This window comes from Magnolia sinica, chromosome 17, assembly GCF_029962835.1.
Source record: "Magnolia sinica isolate HGM2019 chromosome 17, MsV1, whole genome shotgun sequence".
NCBI lineage: Eukaryota > Viridiplantae > Streptophyta > Magnoliopsida > Magnoliales > Magnoliaceae > Magnolia > Magnolia sinica.
Window position 1 is genome coordinate 43,901,028 of NC_080589.1, and position 15,404 is coordinate 43,916,431.

Consider the following 15,404-nt stretch of genomic DNA (forward strand, 5'->3'; position numbering starts at 1 on the left):
TTTGCCTCAAGTCTTAAAATAAGCTCACAAAACTGATGGATGGAGTAAATTTCTCACAAACATCACGGTGTGCCCCACTCCTACAAAAGGATTTAGTAGGAAATCAGTGTCCCATATTCGCACGACACATGCCCATACCTCGTGTGGTACACCAGCCAATCCACACCCTCCATCCATTTTCATAAGTAATTTTAAGGCATGAGCCCAAAAAGGAGATGATGAAAGATCAAGTGTACCATACTACAAGAAAATGTGGTGGCAATGATGTCCACCATTGAAGCTTTTTAGGGCCCACCGTAATGTTTATTTGCCATCCAATCTATCCATGAGGTTTGACAAACCTGGATGGGAAAACATAAATATTAGCTTTATCCAAAAAATTTATAGCCCCAAAATAGTTTAATGGTGATCATTCAATGAACACTATTTTGTGTGGTGTGGTCCACCTCAGATTTGGATCTGCCTTATTTTTCGGCCCATGCCCTAAAATGACATGTTAAAATGAATTCCAATTGATGTTTGGATGTGACTCATTTTCATACATATCTTTATACATTTATAAATGGTATGCATCATATTTAAATATATTTACCTTAGTTTAATCAGATAACGCATAACTTAGTACCTTTACAAAGGAAATTTATTATGTGCACTTCTTTTTTGATATTTTATGATTTAAAAGTGTGCATTAAGGTCTTTTTAAATAATCTCTGAAGTTTCATAAAAAAAATTCAACCATTTTGCTAATGTTTCCCCATGTTTCCCAAAAAGTGCGATAAACTATGCGATACAAACGATATATCCCATGCGAAAACCGATACGTATCTATATCCCAAGGGTGCGATACATTGTGCAATACCGATATTTCGAACACTGGTTTAGACTACTAAGGCTTGAATGATGTCGCTAGTCATGAAGTAGGACTTGATACATGAAAGAAGGTTGGTCTCTGAGAGACGACATGTGTGGATAGTTCTTATATGGACTAGTGAGAGATGAGCATTAAGCTTCTTACGACTGTGTCACAGATAAAGACTCTAGTCAGCTTGTCCCGTGAAGTGATAGGAAATGAATTAGAATGAACTTGTTGATAAGTCTTCATTACACCTTGCACATAAAGTCTGCTCTGTTCTCCTGACCAGAGTTCTTTTCTCTGAGGGCTAGCAACAAGTTCTTCTTCTTTTTTTTTTTCTTTTTTTAGCTAACCTTCCACCAATTTATGGAAGTACACTCAAATGAAACAGATGTATTGCACCGACAAAGAAATAACAGTATTCTACTCTTGGATGTTACTAAGGAACAATCTCTTTAGATAATCCAATATGTTGCTTGTATACATATACCTAGCATCATGCATCCAACTAATTCATGATATAATGAATTACTTTGAAGTTATAAATATTTCAAAATTCAAATTAAAAAATAAGGTTAACTGCAGCATTCAGATAATACTGATTGGTATTAATGTTCAGCATTCCAAAGAAAAACAATATGAGAAGAAAAAACAATGTTCACAACACTCTAATCATGAAAAAGAGCTATACCAAGTCTGCAATAACAAAATCTATCTCTTTGACAAAATTTTCTCTACGACGTTCCCACTCTGCAGCAGTCTGGAAAATGTAATTCAACCATATTAGGATTATGCACATGGGTGCATAGATACTTTACTACATCATCAGTAAAGGATAAATGCATATATCATAAAGGTTGTCAATCAGGCACGACCCTAAGAATCAAACTTATAAAGAGAAAATTGAATTGTCAATTAAACCTTCAAATCTGGTCACATGCAATGGAAAACACATCTAAAATTCATTATGTGCCTTAGCAAATGTCATCAGCACTAGTAAATGAACCATCCATCAAAAAACTGGTTCACATCAATCGTAAAAATAAATAACGGATCTTTCATATGTTATTCTATTCAGAAGAAATTCTTTATAGATTAGAACTCAAGATAGAAACAGTAAAAGAATCAAATATTGACCGAAATTTATTTCTGAAAGCAAGAAAATATGTGGTGAAGAATCATGGCTAGAGGACCAGTTGAAAAGTGCCACCAGCTGACCAATCATATCGTGGAAAGGAATGGACGGCACAGAACTTATACAGTGGCATGAAAACATAGACATGCCCTGTTAAGAAACAGTTGACAACCTAGCTTAGCACTTTGATGATCATTTAGTCAAGCCATTATACAAGCAAGGTCCAGGCTGCGTTCGTCCCAGAACTGAGCCACAGCCTAGCCCCGAAAATCGTGAAGTAGTAGCTATAGTCATCCTTCCGTGTTAGCCCGAACTCATGGAAATGGAAAACTTTGTGCATCCGCACTAGGAAAATTTCGTAAAGAATTGGATTAGAAGCTGCGCCTAGGATCATAAGTAACCGGGTGTTCGCCTAGTGGTCTGCAAGAAACACAGTCCCGCCGCCTAATTGTCCGCGAGACGTAGCCTTATCACCTCCAATGACCCGTAACTAGGTGATCTATACCACCCCTAGGGCAGAAAACCTTAATTGTGCCTTAGGCTTACGCGATCGAAATGAAAAAGGAGATAGACATTTGGGGTCGGTCAGTTTGGGTTAGTTCCTGCCGGTCCAACTGATAGTTGCTCGTCGGTCCAACCGGCACTTGCCGTCGGTCCGACCGACGATGCGATTTCAAACATAAAAACCCTAGCCTGATTCTCATTTTAAACTTCCTCTTTCCATTTCTCTTCTTCCCTAGCTCCATTTTTCCCCCTCTTCTCAACCCTTTGCTTCCAAATCTCTTGATTCCCTCTAAAATCCATACAAACTCCTCCATTCCGTGGCATTTATCCCATTTCCCCTTTCTCCCTTTCTCCTTCAACCCGAATCACCCAAAAATGAGTCGCCCTCGCTCCTCGACTCAACAAGAGCGTCTTGTCAAGGCTAGGCACGATGCCAGGCCCTCGTCATCCACGCGCACCTAATCCTTCCCGCGGTGTGGCCGTGGCCAAGCCCGCGAGTCGTACCCTTCGTATTCTTCTAATTCTCTGCCGAGTGAATAAATGGAAAACCTTAGAGCATCAATGGAGAGATTTGCATCCTATGTTGTAGTATGCAAGTGCAGGTTCTAGTAGACTGCCTTCGGGGGTTCGATGTGCATGAGCTCCTCGTCCAGGTGAGGTGGGACTATGAGGGCCTAGTCCGGTCATTCTTCGCTAGGTGCTCAGAGCCGAGCATGAGCCCACCCAGCTTCGACGTTCGGTATGGTGGTAGGGTAACACATGTGACGCCAACCACTATTAGTTAGTTGATTGAGGTTCTGCTATCTGGAATCGACTTTCTGGAGTCCGACTCGACCTCCTAGGCCCAAAGGGAGGAGTGGACTCACTTCTTGTGGAACGGCCACAACGTCAAGTGGTACCAGCATAATGCCCTGCGGGTGTTGGAGATGACTCCCAGGTATTGCATTCTCCACTTGATTTTCATCACCAATGTTTACCCGTGCTCGAGTAACTGCACGAACCTGACCTCGTTCATGGTGGAGACGCTATATGAGGTCAGTCGCCATCGATAGCTTTATCTTCCTACACTGATTGTGCACTAGATTGTGTCGGTGTTGTCGTCAAGCTACTCATCTGCCCTGCCCTTAGGCCACCTCATCTGAATGCTGGTGCGTCAGTGTGGATTTTCGGAGCCTTCCGCGCACCCGGCCACAATAAAGTTGATCAACGAAACCAGCATCCGAAAGATGGACCTGCCCCGGCAGCAAGCACCCGCATCGTCTCAAGAGACTACCCCGCCATCTTCGGAGGGCGGATCACCTTCCTCTTCCCCACCCAATCACGGTCCACCTGGTGGCCAGCCGCATCATGGCACCTAAGCCCAATTGGCCTCAATCAAGGAGAAGCAAGCCCGTATAGAGGAGGGGCAGACGTGTATAAAGCGATCACAGCAAAAGATCTACCACTTCCTCCGGAACCTGGCATCTTGTTTCCGCCAACAGGGACATGACATTCCTTTCCTGACCAACTCCAGTTAGGCAACTGGTTTTAGCTAGTACGCATGATCGTCGACCTTAGCTTTTAATTATGTTTCTGGCTATGGCCAGCATGAATTCATGAGCATGTTAGGGTGATTGTTCACATTCGCTAGATTTCTAATTATTGCTTTATGACTCATATAGATTTTTGTTATTATAGCTTTGACATCTTAACTATTTCATGCACCTTCGTTGAATTTGTTTCCTTCGTACTTATATGCTTAGTAGATATCATGTTACATGTTCTTCCTTTAATAGATATAACCCAACTAGGGGAGTCGTATTCCTCATGTATACACTTAGGTATGATGCTTGTTAGCTCAATGTCCTCGCACTTAGGGTATTTCCATTCCCTTAATAACTAGGAAGGAGTTGTATGTGGAACCCTTAGGAGACAATTATTCTAAGAGCATGTTTGGCCTGTGGGATTAAATGGTATGGGATTGTATTAGATGGGATTAACACCATTATTGCACAATGATTGCATGTTTGGAAATACCATGGTATTTTGGCCAACCAATCCCCATGTTTGGGATAAAATTCTTGCTATGGGAAAAACACTGGATTAAGCAAAACCCAGTTTGGTGGACCATGGAATTGTAATCAACAAACCGAATTCACAATGGATATCGGTCACTTGTACACGTATATAACTAGAATGTCACATGTAAAGGGCGTACATGGATGGACGGCATGGATAAAACACATGCATCAATGTGAGGCCCACATGTTTAGTGGATTTCAAAATCAATCGGAAATCCCGCATGGGACCAAATGCAATTCCATCCCATCTAATCCCAACCCTTCCCGTCCTCCTCAAATGCCGAATGAAATCTGGACGAGACCAAATGCAATTCCATCCCCTAATCGCATCTAAGCCCACATACCAAACAGGCCCTAAGGGGAGTAGATTACGTTGAACCAAGTCTATTTAGGGCCCGCCAGGCTGAGCCAACTAGCATATATAGACGCCCACCTTATGAACTTAGTGAGTTAAGTTAATAGATGCATACACTTTTAAGCTGCACATAGGGATTAGACCATCAAATGTAAGTTGGAGCATATTAACCGCCTAACGGTGCAAATGACTTAGATTGTCACGAAAACTAGCCTCCAAACTATCGATTTGAATTATTGAGTAGAACCCAAGTCAAGAAAGATTGGGTTGGAGCTTGAAACATAGACCTAGCCATACAAGTGCCTGGACCGCTAAGTGCGAGGCTAATAGGAACACTTGACAATTTCGAGGACGAAATTATTCTAAGGAGAGGTAGGTTGTAACACCGCAACCCTCCGATACTCAGGTATCGGATGTCCTCGGGCGTTACCTGGAAAATCTTTTGATTTAGCGTAGTGTCTACACGTGCACACACATGCACGAGCTTGAGTCATAGAAGAAATTTAGCATGACCCTAAACCTAAAAGCCCGAACTTAAGCGAAGTTCATGTGTAGCTCGCCAATGGTGCAAGACTAGTTGTGGCACCCGAATTCCTGAATCTCTAGTCCATTAGACTTGAACGTCAGATTAGGAAGAGCCTACTCTAGAAGCACATCAAATTGAATATTCAAATCGAAAATTGATCAATACGACACATTCGATCGTCTCTAGCGCCCAGACAATCAAACCTTCACCCGACCTCGCCAAAGACTAAAATTCCCAAGCCTGGGATCGATGGCGAACCACCTGACCCAACCCTTAGGACCACAGAGCAGTGATCTGAGCTGATTCAGGTCAATTTGGGTCTTGTTAGCTCAACCAACCTAACCAACTATTGAGGGTCAAATATTGCATATTATCCCCCATTTATTACTTAGTTTTATGAACATGATAATGATTAATGTTCTATTTTAATCCTGTTTGTGTTGCAAGGTGAATTTAAGAGCTTGGATTAAAAAGGATTCTAAAAGCATAGATTTAATGCTCAAGAATCACCAAAGCAAAGGTTGGATCTTAGAAGACCAAAAATGAAGAATTCACATGCAAAAGATCCAAGAAAACCAAGTAAGGAATGAAAAAAATTGAAGACTTAAAGTGAAGAAAATAAACGCTAAAATTCTGCATCCTTCGACTAGTCTAAGCCCATCTTCGACCAGTCGAAGGCTCCTGCTCGACCAGTCGAAGATTCCTCAACTCGAACTCCAGCGACAAAATCCTCTAAATTCCCGTCATCTTCGACCAATCGAAGGAGACCCTCGACTAGTCGAAGGTGACCCTCGACCAGTCGAAGGTTGTCCTTGACCAGTCTAAGGTTACACGGACAGCATACGAAATGCGTAAATTTGAGGTGATTTCTAAATTTTCCAACTCGGTGCGAAAGTTTGAGTTGCAAAACTATAAATAGGGGGTCCCTAGGATGTTTTTAGGCATCTTCTAGGGTTTGAAGAGTGGAGCAAAAGCGTGGAGAAGCCGTCACCAAGAGTTTTTCTTCCCTTTCCTTAGTTGTTTTTATACTTTTCTTAAGAGATTTTAGTTCAATCATGTCTATGGTTGGCTAAACCTCTTAGCTAGGGCTAAAAGGTGAAACATGTAGCATGATTAGGATGTTTGCTTTGTTTTGATTCATATTTTGTTGAACTCTTAAGGATTCTAGTTTGATTATTAAGGAATATTTTTAGTTTTTAATGGTCTGTTGTGACAAATTACAATAGATCTGCGATAGCTTGAAATATCTTCTTTTCCAGAATTGAGATTGTGAAATTAGTAAATCATGTTGTTCACCATCGTCCCTTGGGCATGGTAGGATGATGGAATCCTTCCTAACCTTCACAATGCTCTTATGATTGGTTGTGGGATTAGTAAATCATATTGTTTGCTGTAACGTCTCGGAAAAAATCCGTACAAAGACCCAAGTATCACCTCAGGCAAAAATCACTCAGGACCAAATCCTTTAGAAATTAGACGAGAATTAGCTAGTGCTACGCTAGAGTACCTGTAAAATTAGCACTACCCACTTTATATATGATCTGTAAGACTTAAGACATGCAAAATCATTGACGCTGCATTACCCCGAAATCTAGGATCAATCTCTAAACCCAGTTGCTCTCGGGAGCACCTTGAGACTCTGTATCGGACCTAGACAGGGCGTCGAAAGTCCGATTACTACGAAACCATATGGTTAGGACCGCATTCTTGGACTTGACAACCACCTCGAAAATTAAGTCCTAACGGTACCCAGAAATGCACAACTTGAGCCCGTAGCGAAGTGTGTGAGAAACGCGAATACCTTTAGAAAGTGAACTGAAACTTAAGTGAATTGAGTCGTTCGCTTGCAAGCCAAATCTAAGGATCCAGACCGTCGGAATCTGACCTAATTACACCCTCGGATCAGGGAGAATTTCCAACACATGTCAGTACACTTGTGGCCCTGATCGAGTATCGGTGACCGTTGAACTGAAACTGGTTCACCACGATCGATCTATAAATTCGATCGGACTGAAAATTTAACTCGACCTAAATCCAATATCAGGGAGCTTAAGTCTGACCGCATGCAGAAAAGGGGCCTCTAGAAGTGCTCCGTTGGTTCGGAACAGACGCTATTTGGCTGTAACCTAAGTATACCTTGGCCCTGGGGCCATTTCCATCAATCCTGGGCCTATATAAGGGTCTTAAACCCTCTCTCTCTCTCATTCCATACGAATTTGGAAAACCCTAAGAGAGAGAAGAGAGAAGAGAAAGAAAGAGAGAGAAAGTGAGAGAGAGTCCGCGTTTCTTCCCGGGATTCAATCCCGCCGCTCCACGTGCTTAACCACCATTCCTGTATCGCTATTCCGGTGATTCCGATTCCGTTCTTAGGTAAGTAAACCTAACCCTAATCTGTTTTAGGGTTTCCAATAGTGTAAGTGATGAAATAGCTAACCTATTTCATGTTATAGGTTATTGTGGTGCCGTAGACAAAGACTTATCTTTTAAACTGAGTTCGTTACGAGTCTACCGGCGAAAGGTGCGGACTATAAATGTTTAGGTTATGGTTTTCAAGGCTTTTCATGTCAGTTAATGATTTATGACTGACTTAAATGTTATCACATGCTTAGACACAATGTTTCCCGCACTTTACACATATATATGAACTATGTTGAATATAGTGTATTCCATGTGTTTGTTGGTATGATTGAATGAGTATGGAATTTGGATTCGTGCTTACCATGATTATTCGTCGTGAATGTATGGTTGTTATGCGTGTGACAACTCCTTAGTGGAAGGATTCGCCCTAACACTCGCTATCGCTAACATACGTTACATATGATGTAGTGGGTAGTCTAAGTGCTTGTAAAAATGTCTGAATGAGTAAATGCTAGTTTAAAGGTATGATATAAGGGCGTTAAGATAGGATTCTCAACCCCCTTATCTATACTTATGGTTTCCTTATGTAACCTACCTTGCTATTATGTGATTTGTGATGAAATGCCTATGTATGTTGACATGTACACTATGTTTGTTAAAATGCTCAAATAAGATCTCTATGTGGATTGATTATCACATGTTGTTCTTGACTATCACATGTGAAATAAATTGTTTTGGAGTGTGTTTGGGACTATGGTATAGTCCAGGCAATCGGTAACAGGTCCTGTATTGGTAGCTGAGGTTGTTTCGCCACACCGGACGTGTTCGATAAATCCGAGTTGTACTTGGGTTGTCGACAGTGGTTAGGGCACACGGAGTACTTACGCACTCCATGTAGATCGACTCGACGTACGCTCGTACTAGTCGAGCTTATTAAGTAACCCAATTGACCCGATGTATGTTCACCATGTATGGGCGCTACTGCTTGAACCTAAGGTACTAAACTCACCAGTGGAAACCCCGTTAACCTTGGTACCTCGATCCGTTAAGACTCATGAGCCGGACATGGTGGTATGGGACACCGTGGTCGAGCTGTCAGCCTACGCTGGGGCGACGACCCTCCCCGTAGTGACCAGTGAGCAACACCGCCTCGTGGGCCGAATACGGTGGTATGAGACACTGTATTCGAACTGTCGGCCTACACTGATCAGGTGACGAGCCCTTTGTAGTGACCTCGAGCATACTCTGAGACTGCGTTGAGGTGACGAGCCTTTCCGTAGCAACTAGAGTATAAACTAGGCTTACACTGATCAGGTGACGAGCCCTTTGTAGTGACCTAGAATCGCAACTTCGTATGAGATTTACTAGGACTGACGACCCTAGAATGGATCATTGTTTGGGAATTAATATAAGGGAGGTACCTTTGCTTCTCAATCCTGCTGTATGAAAAGGTCTAATAAGAACTCGGTAATCATGTTCATGCACCGCATTGCATGTGCCTTTGGCGTTGGAGCCGAGCACTGTGGAAGGGATGCATGCCGCGACCGTGAGATGAAGTTCGCAGAGGGAGTGCAGGCGAGGGCATACATCATTAATACATAACATCATTGCATTAACCAGAGTATTTAGGAATGCTTGTTGTATTGCTTTATCATTACTGCTTAACTGAATTGATAACATATTAACATTTGCTTTATAGTTCCACTGAGTTGATCACTCACTCCCACGTTCTGGGACAGTATTGTGCACACCAACCAGACTCTATCTTAGCTGCAGGTGGTGGCGATGCCTACGAGGCGAAGCCAGACTTCGAGGATGACAAGGAGGCATTCTCCTACATGCAGTTATCGGGCGGGTTCATGTGAGTCGTGTCCTGATCACCGGGGCTACAGGGACACTGACTAGATGCCCTTACACTGTTATTCTGTATTTTGGAGCACACATGTATGTCACTTTGTACATTTTGGGACTATACATGTATATATTTAACCTGGTAACATGATCACACTTCGGAGACCTACTACAGTTCATATATCTTATACATGTATTACAGTCTTCTACTTGCAAAACTCACTTGTCTCTGGAGTATGATATGCTATTTTGGTATAATCTCATTCATGTTTAATGCACTAATACGGACAACATTTAATCATCATTATCTATGTTGCATAAGTGATGTGTTGGAACTCGAGAGTTGGGCCTATGCTCGACCCCCGATTTTCAGGGCGTTACATTTGCCTTGTCTCCTAGGCATGGTTAGGTGATGGAATCACTTCTAAATCCTCACAACTCTCATCCATTGATGATTAGATCCATGAGAAGTTCAGAGATCTGATAAATCTCTTCTTACCAATTGGATAGGATAGGACTCTAATTCCAGTTGTGTCCTTGAATCATGCAAGGTAGCTTCTCAATTGCTACAAGTGGATCCTTGGCACCCTAGTTACCACCTTTAAATTTATAAGTTTTACTTACCTTATTCAAAATCACTCTCTCAAATATTCCAGAATTAGGTTTACATCTTCTTTTAGTTCTACTTCTAGTTACTTTCAGAATACACACGAGATTAGTCCCTGTGGATTCGACCTCAGTCTCACCGAGATTATTGCTACATCGCGACCTTACACTTGGGGTTGTGAACACCAGCCCAAAATTAGGACATATTTGGCATTTGTCGATCTGACCGATCGATCGTCAGTTCCTGTTGGTCCAACAGACATCTATCATCGGTTGGATTGACAGTTCGCATTAAGTTGCGAATTTGGGGAAATTTGTCCAAGGGTATAAATACCCCCTAAACCTTCTTTCATTGCCATTGCAGCCCTTGGATTTATAGAGAAAATGAGAGAGTAAGGGAGAGAAGATGAGGGAGGGAAAGCTGGAGCGGATTCTCGCCACCCCAGACCGCGCAAGCCATCTCGGATTATCTCCGGCTGGCTTGTGTCTCTTCTAGCTAGGTTTTGGAGCCCTACCTGTCGTGTAGCACTGCCTGGCTTTGAGTGGAAGTCGTGCGAGAGGTGTAACATTGCTAGAGACTTGGATTCGTGCTAGATTCCGCTGCCATAGCTAATCGTTAAACCTTGAGCTGAGTAAATCATTTTTGAATCCCTGATTTAAACCCTAATTTGGGGGAAAATTAGTGTAGAAGCACCAAATCGAAGTTGTATCTTAGGTTTTCCCCAATTTTTAGGCTTAGGAGTCATTACCGACGAGTCGCACCCAAATCAAAAGTGGAGCCAAGAAACCCTAACCCTAAGGTGATGATATGCCATTCAAGCTTTCCTTCAACATTTTTAATCTAGCGATAGTCTCAACCATTGAATGAACATGTCAAATTACCCTGAAGCATATAATAATCCTTGTAATCTATTTCACATGTATTAAATTAGGGATAATTTTTTAGGGTTCATAACATGTTTATAATCATGTATATGCTTATGTAACATGCTTAATTCTTATATAAGTTAAATCACACATGCACACTCCGTGACCTGCTCAACTCTACTTGAACCTGTTACTTGACTCATAGAATTTGCATGGACACGTAACTATAACATGCGGTAGGGTGAACCACATGTGTTGCGGGTTAAATGGTTTATATAAGCGAGACGCGATAATCAGGATCCACTTGGGAGATCCACTGGGATAATGGTCGATTGTGTATAGGCTCATGTAATTCGGGCTGCCACGTTGTGACAAAATTCCCGGGATGAAAGTATTGAATGGTGATTTGTATGATTGAACCGCAAATACGGAATTGTGCCTCAAATTACTGGCCGCCTTACGCTTTTGGGATTAAATGAAATCGGTTGTAGACTTGCCATCATTGAGAACTATCATGCCTTGTTGACTTAGTAGGATGGAATCCCGTTGTTGCGTCCTTTAATGGACTTGATTGCCTTGTTGGCCTGCCTTGCTAGCCTTTGTTAGGAGGAATCTTTTTTGTCGAATGTACCTTGTGATGGTAAGGTTTGTGTTGAATCAAGGTTGGCCACTAGCTATAAAGGCTCAATAAATGGTTGTTTGCAAATCAAACTAATAAAGGTTGGATTAATCATACATTCATGACACACGGGCGTTATCGGGTGCCTGGTTGATTGTTTGAAAGACTAGTGTACTACTCGAACAACCCTTCATTTTGAATGGGTCGACTATTTGAAAGACCCATTCCCTTGCATGAATGGCCTAACTGTTTGAAAGGTTCATTCATTGGTCTAGCTGGATGTGCATCCCCAGTGCAAAGAACATTCACACATCCATGCATTTAAATGAGATGCACTATAAACTATGACTGTTGTATGCCTTTCTCGAAACTATACTCAATTGATATGTCAACTATGTAATCTTAATGGGACTTATCATTGAGTTGGTCACTCATCATCTCTTTGTGCAATTGCACCCAATCATACAGGTAGCATAGGATTGATCATGGCAAAGTTTGGACCGGGTATGTCCTAATAGGAGTTTTTAGGGTGTCAGCTGTCATGGAGCCTTACTGCAACAGCTGACCGACGGGCCCGCCAGTATATTTATTTAATTGCCCTTTTGTGGTTTCTGTATTCGTAGATGTGGTTATTGCAGATGTTTCGGTTCTCAACTGTGGAACCCATTTTGAATAATATACTTTTATATTTTCTTGAATATTGGCTTATTGACAAAGTTACAGTTATCTTCACTAATCTTTGATTTCGCTATTAACCGCACACTAATGTGATTTATTTTGCATATGAGATGAATATTAATTTGACTAAGTACACACGGGGGAGGTTTCCCCATGTGCGGCATTCCTAGGCAACACTCAGGTTTACACAACTAGAGCATTGTTCTCAAGCGGTGAAACCAAAGCGTTATCAGTGTCGGTGCGAATGCACTCGACCATTTTAGCGTTAACAAACTCAGGATCTAAGCCTTCGTACTTGGGCACTGGGTTTCAAGACATTACAATTGGAGAAAAATTGCATTATCCTTTTGGAAATCAAAATAACCATTTTTTATTTTTTTTTTGGTATTACAATGACTAGTGGGCATTTAAATTATTGAGATTGTCAATGCCCATCATCCTCAAAACATCCAACCGTAAGGGTAGCGAGTATTCAAATCATAATTATAAAACTAACTACCTTGACTCAAAACTCAGCTGAGTCAACTCGAGAGAAAACTTGTCGAGTCGACTCGCAAACTCGATCAACTCAACTCAACTCCCGGTGACTCAAGCCAAGTCACTAACCTTGTGAAATTGGAATTTATTAAAAAATGAAAATTTTCAAGGAGCAAGAATCGACAAACTCACGACCTCTTTGAGAGTTAGCAACCCCCTCTACCATAAGGCTACACAATACTTTGTTGTTAGATGTCTTATTTTATAATACTCACATGAACTTAACTATTTTAAAAATACCTTATAATTACAAATATAACAATTTATAATTATTAAGTATCGAGTAGAGTCAACTCTTCAAGTTTTTAGACTATGATTAGAATACCCGGGCATTCAAATTCCCCAATCCAAATGACCCTTGGTGAAAGTGACACCTCTGTGTACCTACGTGAGGGAGGCTGGCGTAATGGGATTTTACCAGCATCCAAACAACTCCTAATACCATGACAGATTGACAGATTGATCAATCAATCTATCTATTCATCAGCATTACCCTACAAATCAAGAATGGGCAACGCCCTGATAACAGCAGAAGAGAAAAGAGAAGAGGGAAACGAACCAAACCTTTGTAAAGATGCCAACACCGCATTCCATGCCAACCTTCGCCAAGAACAGATCGTCGGCCAAGAGCCGCTCCTTGAATCCCCCAAACTGGAGCAGCCATTTCAAGATAGGAGATCCCTCCAGCTCAGCGAAACGGCGCACAATGGACCCCGGTATCCTACCCGCCCTGATTGCCGAAGCCAAATCAGAAGGGATGGTATCCAGAGACCGTCCGATCTCTGCCAGCGTCAGCAAGGCCTCCGTTCGGTTCTTATCACCGGCACCATCTTTACCGCCATCACCATTGCCGCCGCTGCCACCATTGCTTCCACCACCACCGACATTTCCCCCGCTACCACCACCGACAACGATTGCCGGCTTCCCGGCCCACCTGGACTGGGACCACGAAAGCCGGCAGGCAGGTTCGGGAGAGCTGTGGACGGTGGAGGGGAAGAGGAAGAGCTGGGATGAATGGCAGAGATTGTATTTGGGGGAGAAAGGGGAATGGCATGAGGAAGGGAGATTTAAACAGAGAGCGGCTGCTGCCATGGATACTCTGATCTGATGCTACTACAATACACGACCGCTGTTGGTGTATATATATAAAAGGATGGGAGGGGGGCTTGGGTCGGGGTTTTGGCTGGGTGCAGAGAGTCGACGGTAGCTTTCACGCACGCCTCCGACAATTACGGAGCGGAGGTTACGAGGAACGAAATGAAGGTGACGAGACTCACGACACCCCTCTCTAACGAGGCTCGCCCGCATGATGATCCAAACCGTTAGTCTTCAACTCACGGTTCCCATTGAAGGACGCCACTTTCCACTACGCGAATCCCTTTTACCCCGTGTTATATACCTATTACACGATCTCATTCCAGGATATGAAAAAAAAACAAAAAGCTGGATCCAAAACTCAGGTGGGGATGGAAACGGCCACCGTGATTTTTCTATCCCATCCCAACCATTCATAAGGTATTTCTCCACCGGAAAACACAAAATCAGTCTGATACAAAACTGTTGTGGTCACGGGAAGGTTTCAATGGTGGGCGTTTCATCCCGACTCTTGTGGTGTGGCCCACTTCACTTTTGAATCTGCTCAGTTTTATAGCTCATCTCCTAACGTGGACAACCGCTGGACGGATTGGATGTAACACAGGCATCACAGTGGGCCCCATGAAGCTTAAACTGGATAGTATACTGATGGGGTATTTCTATTGTCCGTGAAAGTGATTCAGAAATAACAGTCCATAGAAGCAGTTTGGTATCGACGGTGAGGATCACAGATAATTATCATCTTCTGGTTCCAGGCGATGTGCTTTGGACCATCTAGATGGGCGGTTCGGATCATTACTCATTAGCAGGTGGAGCAAAGGGCGAGCACAGAGGGCGAGCCTTTGTTGGCAAACCTTGCAGGTCAAAAGACGCTGCACCCAACAGATTCGCGTCGTCCCCCGGAGGAGAAAAGTTTTCATAGTCTGGTAGGGTGTGATGGATGATACACAGGCACTTAGAAATTACTTCCACAATGCGTATTTCGAATGCGATTACAAATTAAACTGTCCAATGTATGAATCACAGTTTAGATCTATCACAAACGAAATCTTTCAATTATTTGATGATCTGAATATAGGATTGATAGACATTTATTGGACGGTTAAGAGTAAAAAATCCAATTGTGATATTTCAAAAAAAGCCTCCACAAATCAGAGGCTAGGATTATTCAAAGAATCTAATTTTTAGATAGTGAGTTACTAATGGTCTATTACACAATTTATACGGTTTAATTTCGGTTAATTCTGCTACATGTGCAATACGTGAGTGCCTCTGTATCAAGCGTCATACGTCGCCAGAGTAGCAAATAGCTCCCCGAGATTCAGATTCGATTCCTAGTATACGTGCATTGCGATGCATA

The 15,404-nt window shown here is 42.4% G+C and overlaps 1 protein-coding gene across 4 annotated transcripts in view; it reads right to left on the bottom strand.

Annotated features, from left to right (window-relative positions):
- The window catches only part of LOC131230738 (protein RETICULATA-RELATED 4, chloroplastic-like), a 67,658-nt gene extending 53,219 nt beyond the window's left edge, over positions 1-14,439 (bottom strand). The window contains exons 1-2 of one of the 4 annotated variants that reach the window (XM_058226690.1): positions 13,514-14,381; positions 1,545-1,613 (exon numbers count right to left, since the gene is read on the bottom strand). In XM_058226690.1, the coding sequence (XP_058082673.1) occupies positions 1,545-1,613; positions 13,514-14,041 (597 nt within the window). In that variant the 5' untranslated portion in view covers positions 14,042-14,381. Of the gene's footprint in view, positions 1-1,544; positions 1,614-13,513 lie in introns of all 4 variants that reach the window. The other 3 variants (XM_058226689.1, XM_058226688.1, XM_058226691.1) reach the window with 3 other exon arrangements.
- Between the last annotated feature and the right edge of the window lie 965 nt (positions 14,440-15,404).